This window comes from Natator depressus, chromosome 13, assembly GCF_965152275.1.
Source record: "Natator depressus isolate rNatDep1 chromosome 13, rNatDep2.hap1, whole genome shotgun sequence".
NCBI lineage: Eukaryota > Metazoa > Chordata > Testudines > Cheloniidae > Natator > Natator depressus.
The window spans coordinates 36,139,386-36,164,603 of NC_134246.1; the positions used below are offsets into that span (position 1 = coordinate 36,139,386).

Genomic DNA, 25,218 nt, shown 5'->3' on the forward strand with positions numbered 1-25,218 from the left:
GCCGAGAAAGGGGTGGGGGAAGCGCGCTTCCTGCGAACCACCCCCTCCTCTACTGAAGCCGGCAGCTGACAGCGCGAGCGGCAGCAGGAGCTGCAGCCCCGGCGCGCAGGGATCCTGTGGAACGTTGAGGACCAGAGGCCAGCGCGCGCCTGAGGTAAACGGCTAACGGTCCCCAACAGCTACCCGGGGCTTTTCCCACGCTTTCGGGCGAGGAGGGGGCGCTGCGGGGCGGGGGGCTGCTGCGCACGCGCAATGTGAGCCCCCCATACTATCGCACCCCCCTTGCGCCACTGACCTGGTCACAGACTCTTGCACGCCCTTCCCCCCATTGCACCGACATGGGGCTCTCACACATCCCTTGCTCCATCAGTTCCCCATATGTGGTTTGTGCACCCATTGCTCCCTCACAGGGCTCTTGCATGCTCCTCATACCGATGACATATGTGTGGAGCTTTTACACACCCCTTGCACGATCACTTCCCCATATGTGGCTTGTAGGCCACTCGCACCATCTCCCCCCTCACAGGGCTCTTGTGCAGCCTGTGCGCCAATGATCTGCACAGGGGGCTCTTGCATACCCCTTGCACCACCGGTTCCCCCACATGGGGCTTGTGCATCCCTTGCACCATTGCTCCCTCACAGGGATTTTGCACACCCCCACACTATGGACCTGTTCATAGGGGTCTTGTGTGACCTTGCACCACTAGTCTCCCCCATGGGACTTTTGCACACCCTGGCACCAATTCACAGGGGGCTTGCCTGCCTTCTGCACCATTGGTTCCACTTATGGGGGTCTCGCAACCCTTCCAGTAGTGACTTGAGAGACCCACATCCCTTGCACCATTGTTTTCCTCACAGAACTCATGCATGCCCTTGCACCAGTGATTTATTCATAAGGGTCTTACACGTTCCTTGCACCATCATTCCTCCTCTTTGGGGATCGAGCACAGACGTCCCACTCACTAGGATTTTGTATATCCATTGCCGCCCCAACACACTGGGGGTCTTGCACCATCATCCCTGTCCTGCAGTGGGTTTGCATGCCCTTACCTCATTGACACATTGGTGATATGTATGCCCTTGCATAATTGTATCCCCTGTATATGGACTATATGGGGGCTTCGCATGTTCTCATGTGGGATTTTCTCACCCTTGCATGACTTCACGCCTTCATGTGAGTTTCATCAGGATCCTGTAGAGAGTTTGTGGGCCCTTGCCCTAGGATCCTCTGGAATAGGCATATTCCCTTGCGCTACTGTCTGTCCTTGCACTAGTCTGACATTTAATAGTTGTCTTCTCACCCCAGGACCCTGTTGAAAAGTTGCATGTTTCTGCAGCAGGAATACTCATGCACCATAACCCTACCAGGACCTCAAGAAATAGTTTCATATGTCCTTGCACCAGGACTCTGTGCAATAATCATCTCCTTGCATAAGGATACTCTACCTCCTTGTACCGGAACCGTGTAGAATAGCTGCCATCCTGCACCAGGACCCTTGAGCTCCTGCACCTTCATGTTACACCAGGATCACGTGAGATATTTGCAGCAGGACTCTTTGGGATACTTGCTTTCCTTGCACATTACACTAGAAACCAGTGGGTAATTCTTCTCCTCGTACCTGGATCCCTTGGTCTCTTCTGCCTCCATCGTTGCACTAGGACCTTGTAAAATTCTTTTGCCTCCTTGCACTGTCTCATTTCCGTAACCAACAGACCCCTTGCTTGAACCACCTTCCCTGCAGGATATTTGCAAACAACTGCTTGCCCCAGGACTTGAGACGTTCTCCTTGCACATACTGTCCCTGCAGTGCACTTCTCCAAAGATTGTCTGCATGCCAAAGCCTCGGGCTAGGGCCTCTGACAAAAAAATCATTGACTAAACTAGACAGCTGTGAAATATTTGCATGGTAAACCATGGGTCAGCTCCCGTGCTCCACCTTTAGCCACACCTGTGGAAAACTCACTTGATAACCACTGGGTGTCTGGGCACCACATTGCACCAGACCGCTGAGGATCCATGCTAGACATGAATCCACTCGGTGGTGGAGCCTGCTGTTACCCCACTCATTTTGTTACCCTCCTAAATTATCGTTTCACTTTTATTTGTTATTGTTTCTGGACGATTAGAATTTAAAGCTTCCAGGAAGGTATTAGATTTCTCCACGCACGCATGCACCAACGCCAACTGTCTCCTGCCAAAATGGCTTCCGTCCGGTTCATGGTGACCCCTACCAAAATCGACGACATCCCAGGGCTCTCTGACACTAGTCCGGACCTCAGCTCCCGCTCCAGCTCCCGGGTCCGCTTCAGCTCCCGGGAGAGTGTCCCTGAGACAAGCCGCAGCGAGGGCATGAGTGATTTCTCAGGGGCCACCACCTCGGTGGCCACTGTGGCGGGCGAGCTGGCTAGCGACAGGACGTCCAACCCCCATGACATGGCGGAAGGTAGGTGGTACATGGCCAATCACGTGCATGAACATGAGAGGCTGGGAAGTCAACAAGGTTCATGTGGCTACCACTATGGTGGTTTGGGCTGATGTGGGAGGGTGGAAGGAGACCTGGGTGCATTGGAGGTGGACATCTTGTGGGGGAGTGGCGAGAGACATGAATGCAATGGAGGTAGACAGTTTTTGTGCATTGGCGCTAGAGCGGGACATCTCCAGGGGATGTTGGACGAGTCCACTGCAAGTTACGGGTGCATTGGAAGTGGAGGAAGACACTATGGGTGCATTGGAGATGGCATACTCAACTTACAATACACCCATCTGTTGGCCAACTTGTGGTTGCAATGGAGATGACCACCGCAACTGCTGGGTGTGCTGGAGATGGAAGGAGACCTCTTTCAGCTGCACTAAAGAGGGATGACTCAAGGGTTGTTTGGAGATGGAGGGGAATCAGTTATGGGTGACTCCACCATAATTCATGGCTGCAGCGGGGTGGGCCAGTTTATGGTGGCTAGTGTATCACCAGGTGCAGTTGTCTTGCCAGTTCTCTGTCGCTGCCTATTAGGTGCCTCCTAAATGTTTTGATCTTCCCATTTGCTCACAACAAACGGGAACACACTTCCAGCTTCCATTTTGGGGGCGAGGTATCTTGGTTGCCAGCTTTAATGTAGGTGTGGCTGGACGGGGTGGTGTTTTCACAGAGGGTTATAGTGCATTGACTCGATTGGTATCCCTGGCTCAGCTAGTACCCTTTTTTCTTCAGTCTTTTTCCTGCATGGGAAATGCTGAGCAAGGCTCAGGGGAAATGACTCGGGAGAATTGAACTTCCCTTTAATTGTGTTGATTCCCTTTTTCATGCAGACTCAGATGAGAGATGAGTCCTACATCTTGGCAGTGGGGCTTTGGTCGCCACTGATTCAGAGTCACGGCTCCTCTCGAGGCCTCCCAGCGTGGGTTATGTTACATGCCTGATAATGCTGTGGTCTGCTGTACGTGCATATAAATGCTGTGTTCGTCTCATAGGATCTGGGCGCAGGGATTGCTCACCCAGCACTGAAATGCGTCGACTTCTGGGGTGAAGCAGCTGCGTAACAGTGCATAATAATGATGCACAGTGCTGAGATGCAGCTGCCTCTGGTGTGGAGCATGGCTGCTGCTTTAACAGCCCCAAGAGTTTAGGACAGGAAGTGAAGGAGGACTTTGGATTGGGTTAAAATTGCAAGGAGAGATTTAAAGGAGGCAGAGGTGACTCTTTAGAGCTGGGATTTGCTGGGACGCTGTGGGTTCGTTCCCAGCTCTTGCAGTGAACATGAGTGTGCAATTGTGAGTCTGCCCTGGCACCAGGTCTGTTCATCTCCCGCTTGTCATAAGGGGCTCATGGATGGCCATGGTCCAGGGCAAAGCTGATCAGCCTGGGCTCAGGAAGGGAGAGCTGGTTTATGGGTATTGTCCGGCTCATACGCCCATACCTATGAGCCTTCTCCACTGGAGCACCCGGGATGATCCTGTGCTCCCCGTTCCCTCTGTGGGATCACTTGTGGGACAATACCCTGGTAAGGTCACAGATGTTTCACAAGACATCAAGGCCGCTGTGTTCCTCGAAGGGGGTCCTTTTGTTGCCATCAGAGGCCCGAAGCCCAGTGAGGCAGCAAAACAGGCCCTTCAGGAACTATAGAGCACAAATGCATGTGTGTGACAGGCCTGCAGCAGGAGGACAGATTGAGCAGACAGCTAGCGTCTCGGGGACTTAATGTCCCCAGCACCTCAGCTGTTTATCTCCCGGGAGAGGCTGGCTGTGCCTTTCTGGACATCCTTTGTCCTTGGACACAGGGAGAGCGGATGGGAACTGGGGAGAAGGCTGCTGCGTGACCTGATGTGGCCCCAAGGCTGGGATGAGTGAGAACACGGACAGACACACACAACTTCCTTGATTTTTTTCAGTACATGCACAAAGACACAGATGTACAAGCGCACACGTGTGTATGGGGTTGACTTGTTTTCAGCAGCAGCTCATGCATACACAGAGACAGGTGCATAGAGCTTATGTGATCTTACACACCCACGCATGCGTGTAGTGCTCTGCTGATGTTCAACGCACACTCCTGCATGGGGGCCTACTTGACCCACTGACATGAGTGCCTGCTGCCCTCCATGCTGCGCTGTCTCCCCACTTGTTTGTTTTACCCGCAGTCCCTGTCTCATGCAGCCCCCTCCTTCCCATCATCCCATGACAAATGGCCCTTTGCAGCTCCCGCCTACGCCTGTTCTCTGTTCCTCAAACAGTCATAGGGCTGGGAGAGCTCGCAGCCCGTGAAGGTGAGAGTGGAGTGCTGCCCTGGGCTCCCCTCAGTGCTAGGGGCTAGGTCCTGATCTCCCTTCCCCTCACCCCCGCCCCAGATGCTCACAGCTGGCTTTCTGGCCCTCCCTATCCATTGGTTCCTCTGTCCAAGCTAGATGGATGTGTGTCCTTTCTGTGCTGTGAACAAAATGGAGTCAGGTCTCCACTGCAGTCAGGTGTGACTCTGGGTTGACTGCAGGGGGAGCGGAGGCCTGGAACCAGTCCTGATTCTGTGGCAGCTGAAGAGAAACCCTGGGGGGTGACTCCAGTTCTGCCCCATAGTGTGTGATCCGACCTCAGCCCCCCTCTGCTCTGGGGCATCACACAGCTGTGTGGGCGTGTGCGGCTGGGGCAGAGAGCGGAGGAGGAACTGAAAGGGCACAGCTGGAACAGGAGGTAGGGCTCTGGGTCAGGACTGGAGGTAGTTAGCAAAATTACACCCAGCCCCCAACTATCCCAGCCCTGGCCGCTGTCCTCTCCCTCCCGCGCAGCTCCGCTGGTGCCCCTCAATCCTGATCCACAGCCCCCTGCTAACCTATCCCTGGGCTCCCCCACCTCTGCTGGTGCCCCTCAATACCAACGCACAGCACCTGCTGCCCTACCCCTTGTCTTCCCCCAACCCAGTAGTTTTGCTGGTGCCCCTCAATCCCAACCTGCAGCCCGCTGGCTATTCCACTTGAATGTATACGATGGTGTAAAGTGTGGTTTGGCCTTTTGATGGCAGCAGAAATAAAGTTGAAAGATGCCTGACAGGAGAACGCAAATTGTCCCTAATAAGGGAATTGAGGCCAGGTCTACACTACAGAGTTAGGTGGACGTAAGGCAGTTTACATCGGCTTAATTATGTCTGTGTCTATGCTACAGTGGTGCTTCTGCCAAAATAAGTAGGCCCACTACACCAACGTAATAACTCTACCTCCACAAGAGGCATAGGGCTTATGTCGATGTAGTAAGGGTGATGCAGTGTCTCTGTAGACACTGCGTTATTTACGTTGGCTGTCAGCCCCAAACTGGGCTGACAGCTGTTAGCGCCCTCCAGCCCTGCTGCCTCCCGTGAGGTATTGGAGGGGTGGGGAAGGAGAGCATGATCCTGGCCCCCTCCCCCAGTTTCTCACTGGGTGGCAGCATGGGGGCTCCAGCTATCAGCCCCAGCAGTGGGGCTTGCAGTGGGAGGCTCCCCACCCCTGCCCAGGGGCTGACAGCCCCAGCTGTGAGTCTGTACCTGTCTGTTTCACAGCTGGGAGCCTGCCAGCTGGGAAATTGACATTCTTGTCAGTTTCACGGTTGGTTTTATTATTTCACATTTCCTTTCCATCTCTCTCTGTCAGCTCAGCTGTGAGCTCCCCACAGGCTGACTTCCAGAGCCCAAGCCAAAATTTGAAATAATAGCTGCCATGAAACTGATAAGAATGTCAATTTCACAGCTGTAGGCTCCCTGCTGTGCAACTGAGCCCCCTGTGGGCTCCACAGTAGGGGCTGTCAAGGCTGGGGTGGGGGAGTGGCCCCGCTGTGAGCCCGGCATCCGCCTGACAGCTGGGGGCAGGGCAACTGTGAGCCCCATGCCTACAGTTGAGGTTGTCAGGCCCAGGGCTGCCAGGCTCCAGCTGTCAGTGTCCAGCAATGTCCCTTTTCAGTCGGTGGATGCGCCCCTGGTGAGGACGTACACTGCCAACAGAAGGAGCAAGTGTGGATGTGAACCACCGCTTTAAATACTGCGGTAGCTGTATGTCCACTTAATTTAAATCAACTTAATTTTGTAGTGTAGACAAGCCCTACATTGCTCTGTCCCTAATCCCTTTCCACTGATCAGCTCAGAGCAGTTTGCAAAGGTAACTAATTCACCTGAGCCAATGCAGGGGGTGGGAAACCTCAACAGAGAACTGAAGGGGCCGCTGTGCCAGGGCTCTCCTCTGCTTTCTCAAGGGGTTATTCCAGGGCAGGGGGAGGTGTGGCTAACCCCATTCTGGAGTGGGAAGTGGTGTGGGTCCAACCCAGCATTTGTGTCATTCACTCTGGCCTGGAGTTCCCCATTTAGGCATTTCCTAAACTGATTAAGACCTTTTCTCTAATCTCTGCTCCATTATGGTATAAATAGAGAGGACGGAGTATGTAGGGAAAAGACTACCATGCTCTGGAGTTTGCCCAGCTCCACCTCTCTTGCTGTAATCCACTAGACCCACTCCCCTCCCCTCCCCTCCCCTCCCCGAGCTAGGATAGAACCCAGGAGTCCTGCCTCCCAGTGTCCCTGCTCTAACCCACTAGACTCCACTCCTCTCCCAGAGCTGGGGATAGAACCCAGGAGTCCTGATCTGATTCCATCCTCCCTCTCTGAAAGCCATGCTACAGCTCAGGCGGCTACAGACTTCTCCATCCCAGACAGTAGCTGTGGGACTGTTACTCAGAGCTGGCTGCATCGCACTGCTGGGCCCGTGCAGGCCCCTGCCTCTCCCATGTTGCCTGCTACAGTTCAGCAGGAGAGTGAAAGCAGTTGTACGTGGAACAGTTAATCCTCTTAGTGCCAGTAAGACACACACAGCAGGGGAGGGCGTGTCCCCCCCACACCATCCCGCCTCTTCCCCTGGGGCCTGCCAGTCACCTGATCCCGTCACTTCCAGTCCCCTTCCTTGCCGGCGCTGGGGGAAGTTAGTCCAGAAAATGCCTCACTTCACTGTTACCAAGGTGGACGATGAGGAGGAGGGTGGGGTGGAAGAAGGGGCCCAGGAAGGAGCCAACAGGGCTGGCATCTGGATGCCCAGAGAGATCATGGTGTCAGGTGAGCCGTCATCTAAACACGCCACATTAATCTGCTTTACCTGCATCTGTCTCTTGGCTGCTCCTCCCCTACCTGGGCTGCCCCCTCTATCTTGGGGGTGTGTGTATGGGGGGCAGTATCTCTTTATTGGCCCCTGCCTCCAGATTGTCGTCCGTGCCCCCCCCCCCCCCCCCCGATCCAAGCACCCTCTCCAGCCTGCCTTCCTCAACCATCGTAGCAGCCTCCCCTGGGCTCTTCCCAATCCCTTGCATGATTTTCAGTTAAACACCAACCACAGCTCTGCTGCTGATTAGTGAAGGAAGTGCGCTCCGGTGGTTAGAGCCAGGCAGAGGGCCTGGGAGCCAGGACCCCTGGGTTCTTCCTCTTTGTAGCTGTGTGCTTTCTGTGCTGGTTCTGCCCCTGCTCTGGGCCTCACTTTCTCTGCTGACTGTGGATGTGGGGGACCTGTGGAATGTGCTGCAGGGTCTGATCCTGAGCCCTCCAATCTCAGTGGAATCTTTCCATGGATTTGGATCAGGCCCGGAGACCCTGACAGAGAAGGAACCGTGGGAATGCCCTGTGCTGTTACGCTGTACAGGGTTGGTGTGCATTTGGGTCCAGTGTGGGTCTGGACAGGCAGTTTTGGGGAAGGGATCTGCGGGGTGACTGTCCCCTTGGGGATGGGGGATGCACCTGGGGATGGGCACTAGGGGCTCCTGTCATAGCGGGAGTGATGGGGGTAAGTAAAGGGGGGTTATGTGTTTGCTCAGACTCTAAACAGCTCTTGCCACCAAGAGAGAGGGAGCAAACCCCAGTGTCCTGGCAGAATTCAAGCTCTGGTGATTCTGTCCTGGTCAAGCCACATGGCACCCTCCTTCGCTTCCTGTCCCAAACCTACATGACAGCGCTGTGTGGCTGTTACCCAACTGCTCCCACCCCAGAGGTGGCCACCTCTCAGTCCCAGGCTAGCCATTTGTGTGCAGTCTCGCTGTGCGATTGTTATGCAGCTGTCAATCCGCACACCAGAGGTGGCTGTATCTTGGCTCTGGGCAAGCAATCCCTGTGCAGCGTTGCTATGTAGCTGTTACCCAGCTGCCCTGCCCCAGAGGTGGCTGCATCTCAGTGATCCCAGTGTAGTGTTTTTATATCCCTCCCTGCGGATTGACTGAGAACCTCATTAGATGGTGACCCTACCCCCCGCATGCCTTCCACCCCTGTGCTTAACCCTTTACTTTCTGCAGTACCCCCTGTGGTTGCTAATCAATAGTCAGTAACGCTCAGTGGCTGGAGCACTGGGTTTGCACTCTCCTTTGGCACAAGCCTCAGAGATTGGCCTCCCCTGTCGACCTAGAGGGTGTGCTCCTGGGAGAGGGTGAATGTTGGGGGAAACTCTTGCGGCATCTGCCCCTGCTCTGGGCTTGCACAGAGGAACCGGGCGGTGCTGGCTTGGCTCTTTCCCCTGGCAGGGAATTTCCTTCCATCTCACTGACATTTTCATTCTTTCTTCCTGTCTGACTTTTTCATTCTTTCTTTCTTTTCCCTGCCCCCTCCTGGTTAGACCAGACTGTGTGTAGCCTAGTAAATGCTCCCCGCGGTATCTTCCACCCACTGTGCCCGGATCTCAATTGGGCATTGCACATGGCCAACATGACTGTTCTCAGCTGCAGCTGGAAAGAACAGTGTGGGGGGGGGGGAGGGGGTTACTATACTACCCTCTTCATACAAAGCCCCCATGTTAGTCCAGCTCCCTAGTCAGGACTCCTGAGCTCTCACTGTGGTGTCTAGTGGTTGAAGCAGGAGGGGCTGGAGAGGGCTGGGTGCCAGGACTCCTGGGTTCTATCCCAGTCTCTGGGATTGGGGGGGGGGGGGATGTCCAGCCAGGGCTGGATCAGGGCAGGCGCCCCCTGGAGGGGAAAGGCCTCATATTCCTAAGTACGTAAGGACTCACCACCCCTGCCCAGCCCAGTGGTTGAGCGGGAGGAGGCCTCATGTCACACAGCAGCACAGCTAATTCGATTTAGCTCCAGCATGGAGGGCAGGCTGCAGCCTGGGCAGCGTCAGGGATTATATCCCAAGTCTATCCCCTGGCTTCCTGCCAGTCCGCCCTCTGCTTGTCAGGGCTCATGCTGCCTGTCTGCTAGATGGAGAGGAGATGGCCTATGAAGGTACTCCCAGCTCTGGGCTACACAGCTACAACGACTCAGATGGCGTGCTGAGAGCCAGGACTCCTGGGTTCTGTTCCTGCTCTAGTGGTTAAGCAGGAGGGGCTGGGAGTCCAGACTCCTGGGTTCTTTTCTCAGCAGAAAGTATAAATATGGGATAGAGGGTCAGTGACAGAAAATCTACCCAGCTCTGTGGAGTGGGAATGTAATGCAGCTCAAGCACTGGCCACAGGATCAAGAGTCTGTAAGTAGGGATAGAACCCAGGAGTCCTGTATGGCGTCCTAAGGCACTGACCCCTTGAGGGACCCTTTTCCACCCCACAGGTGGTTGAACTCCTTGCTTTTCTCTTTCCCTGCTCCCGGAACAGGACCACCTCTGGGGCAGTGTGTGAATTGGAGCGGGGCCAGCGCTGGGACAGATCTGTTCTCCGGGCAGCTGGAAAGGGCAGGATCCCAGCTGCTTCCATGTAATCCCCAATTATCCTGGGCCGTTCCCTGACCCAGCGAGCAGGGACAAAGCCCCAGTCTGGCGCCAGACGCTGCCTCATCCCCTGAGCAGCAGGGTCAGGGGACAGACACAGCCGGGGGGAGCTGTGGGGCTGGACTCTTTCTCTCTCTTTCCCTTCTTTGTCTCTTTCTTTCCCTCCCGCAGCAAGTGGGCTGTGGTGAATCCTTGGGCTCAACAAAGGCTTGATTCATAGCCTGTCCCAGGGCAACCATCACCTCAGCCCAGTCGCCCGCCTTCCTCAGTCACGTTGCTCTCTGCTGCTTGAGGGTTTAGGTGACAGGGAAAGATCTGAGGAGTGGAGTCCAATCTTGGTAGACTGGAGTCCAGCCTGCCGTGTGTGTGTCTGGGTGGGAGATTGACAAGTTTCCTACCCTGCTGTGTAGAGCATCCTAGAATCAGTGCCCACTAGAGGGAAAAGACCCCCATCTCCCATTCTTGACCCCTGTGAGCCAGCCAGTCCCCCACACTTGGGTCAGGTTGGAGCTGGTATCTCTTAGAGGGGAAAGGCCCCATCCCCACCTCCCTGAACTCTGCTATATAATTGCGCTGGTTTCTTTTTATATTATTGCAGCTCCTTTTTGGTTTTGAAATCATGCTCTAAAACCCCCAGAATCTTTGCTCATTTCCCTTTCTTTGCTAACATGTATCAGCAGGAGGAAATATTTGATCAGAGTCGTTTGTTTGTTTTTTCATTCCTTTTTTTTTTTTCTTTTGTGATTCATTTTTTCCCATCTTCTGTTTGATTTTCAGACGTGAGTCAAACCTCCATCACAGGGGAACAGTGTCAGCTCTTAGGTACGGTATTGCTAAGGAGTCGTGCGTGTCTCTTTCTCCTGAACGAGACTGTGTGTGTGTGTGTCCGTCCATTTGTGCCTACCCCCTCTTGCAGGAGGGGATGAGCCCTGCTTTGTGTGTGTCTGTCCCTGCTCTCCCCCACCGAAGCCCTGCTCTGTGTGTGCATGTGTGTTTCACCCCTCCATCAGACTGCCCTAGGGAGAGGGTAACTTACATACCCCTCGCTACTAATTCCCCTCTTACCCCGTACACATCTGCTCTTCCTAGGATCATTGCAGGCACCTGCAGCCTGAGCATCAGGCCCAAAACTGAGGTGTCACTTTGTCCATGATCCTTCTCAGCCCGATTTCACAGTCCGAGAGGTGGTCTGGCCTGTTGGAACTGGGCGACAGGGCTCCTCAGTTCTACTTAAGCCACTGGGGTGTTGGGGAGAATGCCGCTGCAGCACAGCACCCCCAGGGGCCTGCACTGACTGGGAGGGGAGAGCGCCCCCTGCTGAGCCCCTTCTCTCTGCAGCACAGTGTCCCCTAATGCCATGCTGACGTAGTCTACCTTGGCTTTTCCTGCCGGGGAGCCCCCAGCCCGTGGATCGGGTGCTGTGGAGCTTACTTGTTAGTGCCTCGCTCTCCTGCTGACTTTGTCCCGCATCAGCGGTTGGCTGGTAGCGGGGCTTTCCCTGCGCTGTGTACAAAGCAAACACCGAGGCCCTGCCGCCGGCAGCTGCACCACCAGCAATGCCCGTGGGAGGGTGACCTTACGCTGCCCCAGAGTGGTGCTAGGGGCATGATGCTTTAGGGAGTGGGGTGGGGGCTCTCCCCTGGCAGTCTGTGCTGCCCCAGGTCCCCAGTGCGGCACTGGGGGGCGCTGTGCAGCAGGGCGGTGGCGTGGGTGCTCTCGCAGCGCGAGCCATGCCAGGCGAGCGAACCCTGGGCAGGGTTCTGCCAAGTGCCCCAGAGGCCCGGCCTGAGTTGTGGGCCTGGGGAGCTCTCGCGGCCCCTGCCCCCCCAGGTAGTAGAGAGTGGTTATTCCAGTGCCGCTGCCTCCAGGCTGAACGTGCGGAGGCGGCTGCAGGTTTGTACTGTGCAGGCATCTACCTGTGATTCCATGGCCTGGGGGCCGGGCCGGGCTGGGCAAGGCAATAAAGGAACAGGTGGTGGTTCTGCCCAGCCCCGCTAGGAATCTTTCTCTGAGCAGGCTGACTGTTGACTCACCTGTCGCCAAGGGGCAGAGAGAGGGTGAGACCCCAAGTTAGAGCAGGGAGGGGCTGGGCACCAGGACTCCTGGGTTCTATCCCCCCCCAGCTCTGGGAGGGGAGTAGGGCCTAGTGGGTTGCAGCAGGGCGGGATTGGGAGCCAGGACTTGATGCTGTGCCTCAGTCTCCTTCCATTCCAGAGGAGTTGTAGAGGTTTGAGTGTCTGTAAATTGGTGCTGCAGTCCCCCTGCCAGGAGGGAGCAGTGAAGGGCTGGGCTCTCGGAGAACCCTGGTAAGCTGGTACCGGGCTGAGACCCCCCAGCTCACGACACCTCACACTGGGTTCTCCTTTTCCCCCTTGTCTTTCCTCAGACCCAGGGCGCAAGAAAGACATCTATCTCAACAACACCAGTTACGAGGATGGGGATGAGTACTTCGACAAGAACCTGGCTCTCTTCGAGGTACCCCCGGTGGAATCTGCCCCCCCCCCCCCCCCGGCAGGGAGGAGAAGACAGGCTCACTCCAGGGCAGAGTGGGGGGGGGCGGGGGGGGTGTCAGTTGCTGCCCCCCGGTGGCCAGTGCTGGGAGGCTGAAACCTGGTTCATGTCCATCCAGGAGCTGTGACGCAGCCCTGTCCCCCGATGGTGTAACAGGGCCTGGGGGTTTGCCCCTTCCCCCAGAACTAATCCAGCAGCCAGAGTCAGCTGTGCTCTTCCTCCAGCTGGTTCTCTGCTGCTGGGATGGGGGTGACGGGGCTTCAAGTTCACAGCCCTTTGAGATGCACGTAAGCAGTTTACACCTCTTGGAGCAATGGATTCGGGCTGCATCCCAGCGACGGGCTCAGGCTCTCTGCAGACTCAGGCAGCGTCGGTTGCACAAGGACAGCTCCCCATTTCACCCCCTCTCATCCTGCAGGAGGAAATGGATACCCGGCCCAAGGTGTCCTCCCTGCTTAACCGCATGGCGAACTACACCAACCTGACGCAGGGGGCACGGGAGCATGAGGAGGCTGAGAACATTGCAGAGGGCAAGAAGAAGCCCACAAAGGTGAGGGGCTGCTGGGCGGGATTGAGGGCCATTGGCCGAGCTGGGACCAGGCTGGATCCCAGGGTTGGGATGGCATGGGGCGGAAGGGTGGGATGGAGGGGCACTGGCAGGGTTGAGGGGCACTGCGGGGAGCCCAGGGATGGGCTAGCAGGGGGCTGCAGGGCGGGATTGAAGGGCACTGGCAGGACTCCAATCCTCTTAGTCTATCCTCTCCCAGCGCAGGAGTCCTGCCTCCTAGCACTCCTTGCCCTAATCACAGTCTCTCTCTTTGCAGACGCCCCAGATGGGCACCTTCATGGGCGTCTATCTGCCCTGCCTGCAGAACATCTTTGGGGTCATCCTCTTCCTGCGCCTCACTTGGGTGGTGGGCACGGCCGGCGTGCTGCAGGCCTTCGCCATTGTCCTCATCTGCTGCTGCTGCGTGAGTGTCTGCCCCCAGTGGGGCACTAAGGGGTGCTGGCGCTCTGCCCTTGCGGGCAGTGCTGACCCTAGGGTGGCACTGTCGGGCGCTGTGCTGCAGGGAGCGTCCCGGCCAGAAGAGTGCAGTGAGCTCTCTAAGGATTGCGAATCCTGGTGTCCTACCCAAATCTGGCCGCAGTCGATACAGTTCTGCCTCTCCAGGCCTCCCCTGCATCCATCATTGGCGATGTCATTCTCCACCACTTCCAGTTCCAAGCCCTTGCTCCCTGCTCACCGGGCCTCTCCAGCTGCCTCATCCCACCCCAGCAGCAGCTGCATTCAGTGCAGACCGTGTGAACCTGATGTCTGCTCCCAGTTCAGCATGTTCCTCTAACACCACCCCCTGCTGTCCTCTTTTACCTTCTCTGCAGACGCTGCTAACTGCCATCTCCATGAGTGCCATTGCCACCAATGGAGTCGTGCCGGGTGAGTGGGTCAGTCCAGTCTTCTCTCCCGGATTGGCCGGCCTCCCTATCCCCTCAGCCCTGGACTGGGCCCATCAGCTAGGCCTCAGTTTTTCCCTGTGGTGGTTGTTTCCTTCCTGACCCCCATCTCAGGACATCTGCTGCCCTGGCGCCTGTGGATGGGGAGCCCTCGGGACACACACCAGTCTCCCTAGCCACTCCCTGACTGCCTCTGTCCTCTCTCTCCAGCTGGGGGCTCCTACTTCATGATCTCCCGGGCGCTGGGCCCCGAGTTCGGGGGTGCTGTGGGGCTCTGCTTCTATCTGGGCACCACCTTCGCCGCTGCCATGTACATTCTGGGAGCCATCGAGATCTTCCTGGTGAGAATGCTTCTCCCTGGGGGCCTGGGGTCGGGGGGTGTGTGTGTGTGTGTGTGTGTGACATGTCCCATTCCCCACCCATGTGAACCAGCCGGCCCCCCACCCTGGGGTGGCTTGGAGCCGGCGCCTCCTGGAGGTGACGTCTCTCTCTGCACCCCACACAGATGTACATTGCCCCTGAGGCAGCCATTTTCCGCAGCACTGATGTGCTGAAGGAGTCGGCAGCCATGCTGAACAACATGCGGGTCTATGGCTCGGCCTTCCTCATACTCATGGTGCTGGTGGTCTTCGTCGGCGTGCGCTACGTTAACAAGTTCGCCTCGCTCTTCCTTGCCTGTGTCATCGTCTCCATCCTAGCCATCTATGCTGGGGCCATCAAATCCTCCTTCGCCCCGCCCCGCTTCCCGTAGGTGCCAAGGGGCTGGCAGAGGGTGCGGGGTGGATTGGCACTCCTCGGGGGGTGGGACTTGCTCAGGGCTGATCTCGGCTAGGGGCGCTGTGGGGGGCTCTGCGCTCCTCGGGGGGTTGTTCAGGGCTGATCGCAGCAGGGGGCTCTACGTTCTGGGGCACTGTGTCTATCTGCCTTCCCGCCCGGCGCAGGGTCTGCATGCTGGGGAACCGCACCCTCTCTGGCCAGCAGATCGACTTCTGCGCCAAGACCCAGGAACTGGGCAACTTGACGGTGCCCACCCAGCTCTGGGGCCTCTTCTGCAACTCCAGCAAGCAGCTGAATGCCACCTGCGACGAATACTTTGCTCACAACAACGTCACCTCCATCCAGGGCATCCCAGGCCTGGCCAGCGGCATCATCACTGGTGAGGGCCTAGCGCGGGTGGGCGGATCCGCACACAGCTGCAGCCCGGTGCCATCTGGGCACGAGCTCTGTCAGCTACAGAGCCCCTCAGCCCTCTTTCTGAGGCCCTCGGACCAGCACTGACCCCCAAGACAGTCCAGTAGCTTAAACGCAGGCACTGCAGCTCGGGAGATTGGGAGGGAGAATGGGACCCAGGCATCCGCGATGGCAGCGTGCTTCCAGACCCCCAGCCAAAGAATGAGCGGGCAGTTTTCATGGTACCGGCTAGAATTCCTGGGTTGTACAGACAGACGTCGGGTGCCGACTCAAGAGACCCTAGTGGCTCTGGGACGGGACAGTACAATCCCCTGTGGTTTCACCCCGTGGCCCTGGCCCTGCTGACTAGCCGCTTCTCCCTCCCTGCAGAGAACCTGTGGAGCAGCTACCTGCAGAAGGGGGAGATCATCGAGAAGCCTTCAGCCCACTCCGTCGATGTGCTGGGGGCCATGAGCCAGGAGTATGTGTTGGCCGACATCACCACCTCCTTTACCCTGCTCGTGGGCATCTTCTTTCCCTCTGTCACTGGTGAGCACTGCTGCTATGGGGGACCGTGGCATCCAAGACGGCAGCACAGGGCAATCACCCCTAGGGGGCCCTGCAGGCTCCCACCGCTAGAGAATAGGACCCTGGCATCTGGGACAGCGGTGCAGGGTGCTCACCTGGCAGCTGTTTCTCCTGTGCCGATCTTTGCAGGGATCATGGCTGGCTCGAACCGCTCCGGAGACCTGAAAGATGCTCAGAAATCCATCCCCATTGGCACCATCCTGGCCATCCTCACCACCTCCTTCGTCTGTATCCTGCGGGGGCTGGCATGGTGGCGGGGGATGGCACGGACAGGGCAAGGGCAGGGGAGGGACGTGCCTCGCTCAGGGTCAGAGCATGCCAGAGCCCACACGAGGCCTGTGGAAAAGGGCCCCCACCACGGGGCGAGGCTGTGTGGGGGTGGGGGGATCCCTGACCACCCTGCTGTGACCCTGGGGCCACGGCCACCTTGACTCCACACTGCCATAGATCTCAGCAACGTGGTTCTGTTTGGGGCCTGTATCGAAGGGGTGGTGCTGCGGGACAAGTGAGTATTGGGGGGCGGGGGGGGGGTCTGCCCTGTGATGTCCCTGCCATCACCTGCTGCTGGGGCTGCCCGACCTCTCCATAACGCCACCTCCTCAGGGGGCGTGGGTCCCCCTGCCCATAGTGCTCTTTCTGTGGGGTCCCCCCAGAGCACCTCTCCACTGGGACCCCCTCCACTGGGTCGTTGTCCACTTAGGTCTCCTGGTACACTGCGTCCCCCCCAGCCCATGACACCCCTCCATTGGGTCCCTGCATCCACTGAGTCCCCACAGTGCCTCTCCAATGGGTCTCCCCCAGCCTATAGCACCCTTCCGCTGGGTCCCCCCCATCCACTGGGCCCCCCCAGCCTATAATGCCCCTCCACTGAGTCCCCATTGCCCCTCTTCTCATTGGGGCCCCCGTCCATGCGGTCCTCCTGTCTGTAGCCCCTCTTCCCTGTCTGAGGCTTCCGCCCCCGGCTGATGGTCCCTCTCCGGGCGGCAGGTTTGGCGACGCTGTGCACAGGAACCTGGTGGTTGGGACGCTCTCCTGGCCCTCACCCTGGGTCATCGTCATCGGCTCCTTCTTCTCCACTTGCGGGGCTGGGCTGCAGAGCCTCACTGGTGCCCCCCGGCTGCTGCAGGCCATCGCCAAAGACAACATCATCCCCTTCCTGCGGGTAAGAGCGCGCCCCGCTTCCCTCTCCCTCCCACAGTACCCAGCTGCCCCGCACCAGAGCTGGCTGCATCTTAGCAGTGGGCGAGCCATCCCTGTATAGTGTTATGTGTAGCTGTCACCCAGCTGCCCTGCCCCAGAGCTGGCTGCATCTCAGCGCCAGGTGAGCTATCCCTGTGCAGCTGTCCCATAGCTGCCCCGCCCCAGAACTGGCTGCATCTCGGAGCTGGGCAAGCCATCCCTGTTGCGGGGTTGCTGTATGGCTGTTACCCAGCTGCCCCACCGCAGAGCTGGGTGCATCTTAGCGCTGGGCGAGCCACCCCTGTGTAGTGTTGTGTAGTTGTCCCCCAACTTCCCCACCCTAGAGCTGGCTGCATTCTTGCCTTTCTGAAGTGGGTTTCCTGTGTGCTGTCGCCCTAGGTTTTCGGCCATAGCAAAGCCAATGGGGAGCCGACGTGGGCTCTGCTCCTGACAGCTGGTATTGCCGAGCTTGGCATCCTCATTGCCTCGCTGGACCTGGTGGCCCCCATCCTGTCTATGTAAGGTCCACGCCGAGTCACGTGGGGGTGGGCAGGACTCTGTGGAGGGGGCAGATCTCCCCCCCCCCCCCCAGCTGGGATTTGGCATCTGCATCCCAGAGTGGGGAATCCCGTGGTGGCCTGTCACCCTGCACGCCCTACGGGGAGCCCCTGAGGCACCACCCCCCTGACTGTCTCTTGTCTGTCCTGGTCCGTAGGTTCTTCTTGATGTGTTACCTCTTTGTCAATCTGGCCTGCGCCTTGCAGACCCTGCTGCGCACCCCCAACTGGAGACCCCGCTTTCGCTACTACCACTGGTAAGGGAGCCCAGGGGCCTGGGTTCTGTCCCAGCACCGGGAGGAGAGTGGGGTCGAGTGGTTAGAGTAGGAGGGGCTGGGAGCCAGGATGCCAGGGTTCTATCCCAGCTCTGGGGGGCGACTGGTGGGTTGGAATGGGGGTCCGGACTCCTGGGTTCTCTCTCTTTCTCTCTCCCTGCAGGGCGCTCTCATTTGTGGGCATGAGCATTTGCCTGGCGCTCATGTTTGTGTCCTCCTGGTATTATGCCATCGTCGCCATGGTGATCGCCGGCATGATCTACAAATACATCGAGTACCAGGGGTACGTGTCGCCTGCGGACCGGGCAGGGCCTGGCACCCCTTGGGCTGGATCGGCCACCCCTGGAACTCCTGGGTTCACCCATTTCCTCCCTGACCTTGGGGAGTTCCCCATCCCCTCTGCCTCGGCTTTCCCACCTCCTGCCTGCTAGGGAGCAGAGTAGGGCTTGGGCTCCATGGGGCAGGCAGCCCTCGCCTTCTCTGGGGGCCTCCAGCCAGGGGCCTGTGGGCAGCTGTGGTAATGGGAGACACCCCCTTCCCCCAGTGGCCACCCTGCCGGGATGTAGTGCTGTGGCTCTGTACAGGAAGCCCTGTCTCCTGGGTTGGAGCTGGAAGCCAGGACACCTGGGTTCCGTCCTAGCTCTGGGACGGGAGTGGGGTCTGGTGGTTGGACAAGGGTGTGCTGGGAGCCAGGACGCTTGGGTTCTGTCCAGTCTGAACTTGGCCAGGTCCCTTCCCCTGCCTCAGTTTCCCCAGCTTACTCACATGACCCCACCTCCTCGGTGTGGGGTGGACAGCTTTCGGCTGAGCACAGTGTGTCTCCCGCCACAGAGCCGAGAAGGAGTGGGGCGATGGCATCCGGGGCCTGTCGCTGAGCGCCGCCCGCTTTGCCCTGCTGCGCCTGGAGGAGGGGCCCCCCCACACCAAGAACTGGAGGTAGGAGAGCCCGCCCATGCCCCGCTGCTCCATGGGGTGAGCCCCCTCTGGCCCCCACGTGACCCCTCGCTCCCCGCAGGCCCCAGCTGCTGGTGCTGCTGAAGCTGGACGAGGACCTGCACGTGAAGCACCCCCACCTGCTGACCTTTGCCTCGCAGCTCAAGGCGGGCAAGGGCCTGACCATCGTGGGCTCCGTCATGGTGGGCAACTTCCTGGAGAACTACGCTGAGGCGCTGGCAGCTGAGCAGGTCAGGGAAGGGGGAGAGAGCGCCCCCTGCCGGGCGCTCTTCCCTGCCCCCCTCCAGCACCATGGTGCCCCCTGCTGAGCCACCCGGCCCTGCTCTTTGTGACACAGTTCCTCTATTCCCCACCGGCCGCCCGGTGCCCCTTGCTGAGTCACACCCCACTGCATGACACCCCTTGGCAAGCGCCCCACCACCCTGCTCCGTGTGGCACAGTGCCCCCTGCTGAGCGTCTCCCCCATGCCAGCAACACGGTGTCCCTTGCTGAGCCCCAGGACAGTACCCCCTGCAGAAGCCCCCTGGCTCCTGGTCTGTGTGGCACAGCATCCTCTGCTGAGCGCCCCGGACCCTGCTCTTTGCCCCCCGCCAAACCCCCACGAGTGCTGTGGCTTCCCTTGCAGAGGCTCCCGCCCCCAGCAGCACAGCGCCCCCTAGCTGCTCCCCTGTGTGTCTTGCAGACCATCAAACACCTGATGGAGGCAGAACGCGTGAAGGGCTTCTGCCAGCTGGTGGTGGCAGCCAAGGTGCGGGAGGGCATCTCCCACCTCATCCAGTCCTGCGGCCTGGGCGGCATGAAGCACAACACGGTGGTGATGGGCTGGCCCAATGCCTGGCGCCAGAGCGAGGACGCCCGCGCCTGGAAGACCTTCATCAGTACGTGGGGGCATGGGCTTGGGGGGGATTCCCCCTGCTCCCCACTGGTGCCCTCTGACCTCCACCCACTCTTGTCCCCGTAGGCACCGTCCGGGTCACCACAGCCGCTCGCCTGGCCCTGCTGGTGGCCAAGAATGTGGCCTTCTACCCAGGCAATGCGGAGCCCTTCGCTGAGGGCAACATTGATGTGTGGTGGATCGTCCACGATGGGGGCATGCTCATGCTCCTGCCCTTCCTGCTCAAGCAGCACAAGGTGCTGGGGGGGGCTTGGTGTGGGGAGGGGGGATTGGGGCGGCAGGACTGAGGAGCTGGGCTGCAGATGCTGACCGTTCCAGTGATTGGTTTCCCCCACAACCCTGTACCCCCAGGTGTGGCGTAAATGCAACATCCGCATCTTCACAGTGGCCCAGCTGGAGGACAACAGCATCCAGATGAAGAAGGACCTGGCCACCTTCCTGTACCACCTGCGCATCGAGGCAGAGGTGGAGGTGGTGGAGATGGTGAGAGACTCGAGGGGGTGGCTGGGGGGGAGAGCAGCAGCTGAAGAGTGGTCTCTCTCTTGGGAGCCCCTGGTATAGGCCCCACCTCTTCATGTGGGACAGCTTTGTCCAGGGCTTGGAGCAGGAGGGAGCCAGGACTCTTGGGTTCTGTGCCAGCTCTGGGAGGGGCGTGGGACAGGTTGCACCTCTGGTCTTAGCTCACCCCATACGTGCCCCATGCAGCACGACAGCGACATCTCGGCCTACACCTACGAGCGGACCTTGATGATGGAACAGCGCTCCCAGATGCTGCGCCACATGCGGCTCTCCAAGACCGAGCGGGACCGGGAGGTAAGTGGGGACAGGGGTGGGAGTGGGCTGCTCCCCTCCCCCATGGAGTACTCCCTCACTCACCCCCTGGGCTTCCCGCAGGCCCAGCTGGTGAAGGACCGTAACTCCATGCTGCGCCTGACCAGCATTGGCTCTGATGAGGACGAGGAGACAGAGACCTACCAAGAGAAGGTCCAGATGACCTGGACCAAGGATAAGTACATGGCGGCCCGCGGGCAGAAGGCCCGGACTCTTGAAGGCATGCAGGACCTGCTCAACATGAAGCCGTAAGCCCCTCCTGCTTCCTGTCAGCCCCCAGGGACCACCCCCACCCCCCCATCCTTGGAGGTGGTGGTGGAGATGCCCTAACATGAGGCTAGAAATGCTTTCCTTCTCCTCCTCCTCCTCCTCCCCTGGCATGGCATCAGGACCCCCCACGGAGCCACCCTGCACTGTCTCACCCTCCCCAAGCTTTCCCTGCGCAGGGTTCCCCCCCAGTAGTTGCCCCTAACCCTCCTGTCCCCTGCAGGGACCAGTCCAATGTGCGGCGCATGCACACGGCTGTCAAACTCAATGAGGTGATCGTCAACAAGTCCCACGAGGCCAAGCTGGTCCTGCTCAACATGCCGGGTCCACCCCGCAACCCTGCGGGCGATGAGAACTGTATCCTTGGCATGGGGAGTCAGGGGGGGTGCAGTGTCTGTCTGTCTGTCTCTGTCTGTCCAGTGTTGGCTCCTTGACCCGCCCCTCAGATATGGAGTTCCTGGAGGTGCTGACCGAGGGGCTGGAGCGGGTGCTGCTGGTGCGGGGGGGCGGCAGCGAGGTCATCACCATCTACTCCTAGAGCACCCCCCCCCCCCCCACTGGCCCCTGCCACTTCATTCCACTGCTGCCCTCCGGGGCATACCTCCATGGAGCACAGTTACCCCACCTCTCTACCCCTACATGGCAAGAAAGGGGGATGGCACCAAAGGGACTGGGGTATTAGACCCAACAGGGCAGAGTCGCAATGGGGCAACCCTCACAAAGTAGGGATGGGAGAGATTTCCCATGGTGCCCATCACCACACAGTGCCAAAGCTGATTTGCTTCCTTTCCCTTTTAAGTTGCTGTGGAAGGGTTGTGGGCTTCCTACCCTCTCCCACCCCTTTGTGTGCAAGCAGCATGGTTGCTGTAATGGTGCCTGCTGGCAGCAGGCCAGTGCCAGTCACTGATCCAACTTCCTTGGCCTAATGCACATGGTGCCCGTTGCATGGGGCCAGAGGGGGGCTGAGAACCAGGAGAAACCACCAACTCATCACACATGTGGCTTAAGTTTTTTATTTCACATTCACTCCTGCCCCATAGCCCTGGGGTTGCTGGATCTGGGGGGGGGGGGGGGTGTCCCCACCACCCACCCCAGCTGCTGTTGTCTCTCAGCACTAATCATGGCAGGCTGGACAAGTGGTTTCTGGAGCCCCCAGGGCAGCCTTGAAACAGGCAAATCCAATCTCCTCTCCCTTCACAGCTTTAAGTGGAGGACAGGGCCTGGCAGCCACTACTTGATCCTTGGGGGGTGGGGGGCTTTTAATTTATTGGGGATCAAGCCCCAGTTTACAGTGTTGGGGGTCAGGAGGGATTTTTTTTGCTCTGTACCAGAACTGTGTAAAGAATAAAATTTTATACGTTAAGTGTGGTTCTAAAGGCCAGAGAGGGAGCACACGGGCTGGGCTTGCCTAGGGGAGGGAAAATCCAGATTGTTCTTGTAGGGTGCACCCTGCCTCCCACCCCGCACAGCAGCTTCATTAGCACCCCCCCCCAAGGGGGAGGCTAACAGGGGGTGGTGGGGCTGCCATCACTCCAGGGGCTACGAGCATTGTGGGTCACAGCAGCAGCCCCCCGCCTGTGTACTCCATCCGCTGCAAAGAAAGGGGAGAGGAGGTCAGCACAGTCCTTCCAGCCCCCACCCCATCTTCCTGCAGGCCCCACCTCTGCCCCAAAACCTCTATGCTGCCCCCAGGAGCTTAGCCCTCCCCTCACCCTAGCCTTCCCCCTCACCTCAGGGGGCTCGATGAAGGCCAGCCAGTCAGAGGCATGGGTGGGCAGCAGCCCCATGGACTGGCACTTGTAGACAGCGAGCGCCAGCCCCAGCAGGTTCCCGATCAGATACACCAGCCCCTGCAGGAACTTCTGGCTAGAGCTCTCCAGAAGCTTGAAGGCTGGGTGGGGGGGCAGGAAGAGGACAGTCAGACTTGGGGGGCAGGAGCCAGGGTTGCAGGGAGGCTCCAGCCACCAGCCTGGCAGGAATCTGGAGCAGGGCAGGGTTAGGGGAGAAGAGCTGGGACTGCAGGGAGTCACTGATGGGCCCGGAGTGGGGGAGGGTTGATACTCACTGGTGGAAATAGCCATGGGGACATAGGAAGGCAGGTGGTGGGAGCAGTGGGGGGGGGATACTCACTAGCAGAGATGGTCAGGTGGGAGTGTTGGGAGGAGATGGGGGATACTCACTAGTGGGGATGGCCAGGAGGGGGCGCTGGGAGCAGTGTGAGCCATGGGGGACAGGGAGGGGGAGGAGACAGGGGATACTCACTGGCAGAGATGGCCATGAGGGCCTGCAGAGGGCGCCAGGCCATCATACAGACCATCATGGTGGGGAAGATGGAGATGGTGTTCCCAGCCATGTACATGATGAAGAGGTTCATGGGGATCTGCTTCAGCGGCCCCAGCGCCACATCCCAGCACCGCTGGCGGGGGGGGAGAACAGATGTCAGAGGGGCCTTGCCCCACCTGCCCCAACCAGCATCCTGCTCTGAGCCCCCCACCCCACCCTCTTGGAGAGAACTGAGGTGTCCAACCCCCTTGCACCCCACACCTGCAGCCAGAACCCAGGTGTCCTGGGGGTTCCCATCCCCCCAGGCCCTTGTTCTTCACCCCCACAGTACCTTCTCCACCAGGATACGGTCGGTCTCCTGAACGCTGGTGTCAGGGACCTGCTTGTCTGAGTAGCCCACGGGATAGAGGGATTCACCTTGGCCACTGCCCCGGTCGCTGCGGCCCCTGGGGAGAGAGGAGGAGTCGGGAGCTTTGTGCACCTAGGGGAATGCAGCCAGCTCTGGGGTGGGGCAGCTGGGGAACAGCCGCACATAACACCAGAGGGGGGCAGCTCGCTTGGCACTGAGATGCAGCCACCTCTGGCGCAGGGCAGGTTGGGAACAGCCCCTAATAAACTGGGGGGGCAGGGTCCCCTTTCCTAGCGAGCCACCCTGCAGGCTGTGAGGGGATCCCAGCCTCTGGACCCCCAAGGGTGTTTCAAGCTCCTGGAGCCCGATCTGGGGGTCCTGGGCACAGACCCTCTATCTCGCACCCCCTCTCCGAGGGCAGAACCCGCTGCCAGCTGCCTGGCCACACACCCGCTGTCCAGCCCTCCGGGGGCTCCCGGGCCACCAGCCCCACAACAAACCCCCGGCCGGCCCCGGCCTCTCACCTGCCCCCGCTGCCCGGGCCGCCCAGCTCGATGGCCCACTTGAAGCGCCGGCCCCGACTGGCCACCAAGGGGGTCCCCATCTCCGCCTGCAGCCGGGGCAGAGTCAGGGACCGAGCCGCAGGGAGCCCAGGCGTCCCGGCCCCGGCCCCGAGCAGGGAACCCAGGCGTCCCGGCCCCCGCCCCGAGCAGGGAACCCAGGCGTCCCGGCCCCCGCCCCCAGCAGGGAACCCAGGCGTCCCGGCCCCCGCCCCCAGCAGGGAACCCAGGCGTCCCGGCCCCCGCCCCCAGCAGGGAACCCAGGCGTCCTGCCCCCCGCCCCGAGCAGGGAACCCAGGCGTCCTGCCCCCCGCCCCGAGCAGGGAACCCAGGCCCCCCGGCCCCCGCCCCCAGCAGGGAACCCAGGCGTCCTGCCCCCCGCCCCGAGCAGGGAACCCAGGCGTCCTGCCCCCCGCCCCCAGCAGGGAACCCAGGCGTCCTGCCCCCCGCCCCGAGCAGGGAACCCAGGCCCCCCGGCCCCCGCCCCCAGCAGGGAACCCAGGCGTCCTGCCCCCCGCCCCGAGCAGGGAACCCAGGCCCCCCGGCCCCCGCCCCCAGCAGGGAACCCAGGCCCCCCGGCCCCCCCCGACGCTCTCACCCGGCCCGGCGCCCCCTTGGTAACAGCTAATTCCCGATTATAAGAAGCGACTTCCGCCTCGGTTTCGTACGTCACTTCCTGTTGCTAGGGCAGAGGCCGCTCCTCCTCCCCCCCACGGGGCGGGGCGGTCTCGCCAGAGTGAGTCTGGGGAACCCGGAACCGCTCCGCCCCCAGCCCGCGGGCCTTAAAGGGAATGCCGGGGAATTAAAGGGGAGGTTGGGGGAGTTAAAAGCGAGTACCGGGAGAATTAAAGGGGAGGTTGGGGTGTTAAAAGGGGGTACCGGGGGAATTAAAGGGGAGGTTGGGGGAGTTAAAAGGGAATACCAGGGGGATTAAAGGGGAGGTTGGGGGAGTTAAAAGGGAATACTGGGTGAATTAAAGGGGAGGTTGGGGGTTAAAGGGGAATACTCAGAGAATGAAATGGGAGGTTAGGGAATTAAAGGGGAGTAAGGAGGATTTCCAGGGCATTCGGTGGGAGTTTGCGGGGATTGAAGAGGAGGGTGGCAGCAGTTCAAGGGGCGTGCGGGGGGTGTCACAGAGGAGGGAAGGATGGTGAGGGGATTAAGGGGGTCG

At 59.5% G+C, this 25,218-nt stretch overlaps 2 protein-coding genes across 6 annotated transcripts; one reads left to right on the forward strand and one right to left on the reverse strand.

The window, feature by feature from the left end:
- Positions 1–22,102, forward strand: SLC12A6 (solute carrier family 12 member 6). 5 transcript variants are annotated; one of them, XM_074969250.1, is made up of 26 exons: positions 1–154; positions 1,307–2,444; positions 10,954–10,998; positions 12,563–12,651; positions 13,106–13,237; positions 13,512–13,658; positions 14,068–14,122; positions 14,350–14,480; positions 14,645–14,886; positions 15,081–15,295; positions 15,700–15,858; positions 16,027–16,125; positions 16,345–16,402; positions 16,885–17,059; positions 17,476–17,594; positions 17,792–17,890; positions 18,072–18,191; positions 18,740–18,844; positions 18,924–19,092; positions 19,545–19,740; positions 19,824–19,993; positions 20,109–20,240; positions 20,463–20,570; positions 20,652–20,836; positions 21,079–21,212; positions 21,302–22,098. In XM_074969250.1, the coding sequence occupies exons 2-26, from the start codon at positions 2,171–2,173 to the stop codon at positions 21,391–21,393; spliced, it is 3,450 nt and encodes a 1,149-aa protein (XP_074825351.1). In that variant the 5' UTR covers positions 1–154; positions 1,307–2,170; the 3' UTR covers positions 21,394–22,098. The 5 variants fall into 5 exon arrangements, with proteins under 5 accessions (XP_074825351.1, XP_074825349.1, XP_074825352.1 ...); XM_074969248.1 differs by having other exon boundaries at positions 20,463–20,836; positions 21,302–22,102; XM_074969251.1 differs by lacking the exon at positions 10,954–10,998.
- On the reverse strand, positions 21,927–24,719 carry EMC4 (ER membrane protein complex subunit 4). The gene is made up of 6 exons (XM_074969257.1): positions 24,646–24,719; positions 24,012–24,097; positions 23,470–23,584; positions 23,118–23,271; positions 22,586–22,746; positions 21,927–22,446 (listed from the first exon to the last, which is right to left on the reverse strand). Exons 2-6 carry the CDS (start codon positions 24,089–24,091, stop codon positions 22,411–22,413), a joined length of 546 nt encoding a protein of 181 aa, XP_074825358.1. The 5' UTR covers positions 24,092–24,097; positions 24,646–24,719; the 3' UTR covers positions 21,927–22,410.
- Positions 24,720–25,218: the final 499 nt, after the last annotated feature.